At 48.6% G+C, this 987-nt stretch overlaps 1 protein-coding gene across 1 annotated transcript; it reads right to left on the bottom strand.

The window, feature by feature from the left end:
• Window positions 1-22: 22 nt before the first annotated feature.
• On the bottom strand, window positions 23-825 carry Pmar_PMAR016930 (hypothetical protein; the record flags this gene model as incomplete). Its single annotated transcript, XM_002771141.1, has 1 exon — window positions 23-825. A coding segment is annotated over one exon (803 nt), but the record flags the coding sequence as incomplete, so codon positions are not given.
• Window positions 826-987: the final 162 nt, after the last annotated feature.

A 987-nucleotide genomic window follows, 5' to 3' on the forward strand; every position in this document is an offset into this window, starting at 1 on the left:
CTCAGCCAACTCAGCCGTATACTGCTCTAATTCCAGCTTGAGCACAGCTCTATTGGCCTCTTCCTCGTCTACTTCAGGTAGAGGTTGTACTGGTGGGGGAATATTCATAGGATTTTGAAAGACAGAAACCTCAGGCAAGCCAGTATCCTTATAATTGGTCTCTATGATCTTATGTAATCGTTCCTGAACCCTATCAGCGGTGTCGTCACCGTGAATTGCAATGACGCTAGACAATAATTCGGCGGCTTCACTCACAGAGCACCCGGCTTGCCTCTTTTCCTCGTCAAGTCGACCATGCCCCTTATGAACGAACGCCTTAGTCACTTCGTGCAGCAGTTTGCCTTTATCTCTACCGAATCGAGGATACCGTAAATTGTCCTCTTTTTCCATCTCAGCTTCCTCAGGCTCCAACAGTCCCAAAGATTCTCCTATAAAGTCCAATACCGTCGACCGACTGACACCATCAGCCGCCCTCTTATCCTCAGCCATAAACCAGGTCGCTAGATCCTTCATAGTAGCATCATCGAGATCATGTTGATCAATTCGACTCAACCTTTCTGCTTCTGGTCGCTCAGGAGGTCTGTACAACGGTAGTTGCTTAATGCTTTCCTCAATCATAATCTCGGTTTTATGAGGATCACCACCAGAATGAATAGCACAATACGCCAGCCAAGCCGCAGCAGCAGTCCCCGAGCCATACAGGAAAAGTCTCGTTGCTGTCCAAGGGCGGTTAGGAGGCTCTTCAGTGGATGCAGACTCATCACTATGCTCAGGTGTCGACTCAGTGCTCTGTTTGATTGCAAAGACAGGCCTGGAGGAGGTCATCAGTGCTCGACGGGCAACGACTGGATTGATCAATGCTATCCTATTGGGTAGAGTAGAGATGATTCTTCTGCTTGTTGGGAGCATAATGCTGACTTCTATCGACATGGGCGGCTCAAAGCTCAGAGTTCCTATTCTTCGTGCAGTTGCATGGACAGCGCACTT

The sequence above is a fragment of the Perkinsus marinus genome (genome assembly GCF_000006405.1).
Source record: "Perkinsus marinus ATCC 50983 genomic scaffold scf_1104296963536, whole genome shotgun sequence".
NCBI lineage: Eukaryota > Perkinsozoa > Perkinsida > Perkinsidae > Perkinsus > Perkinsus marinus.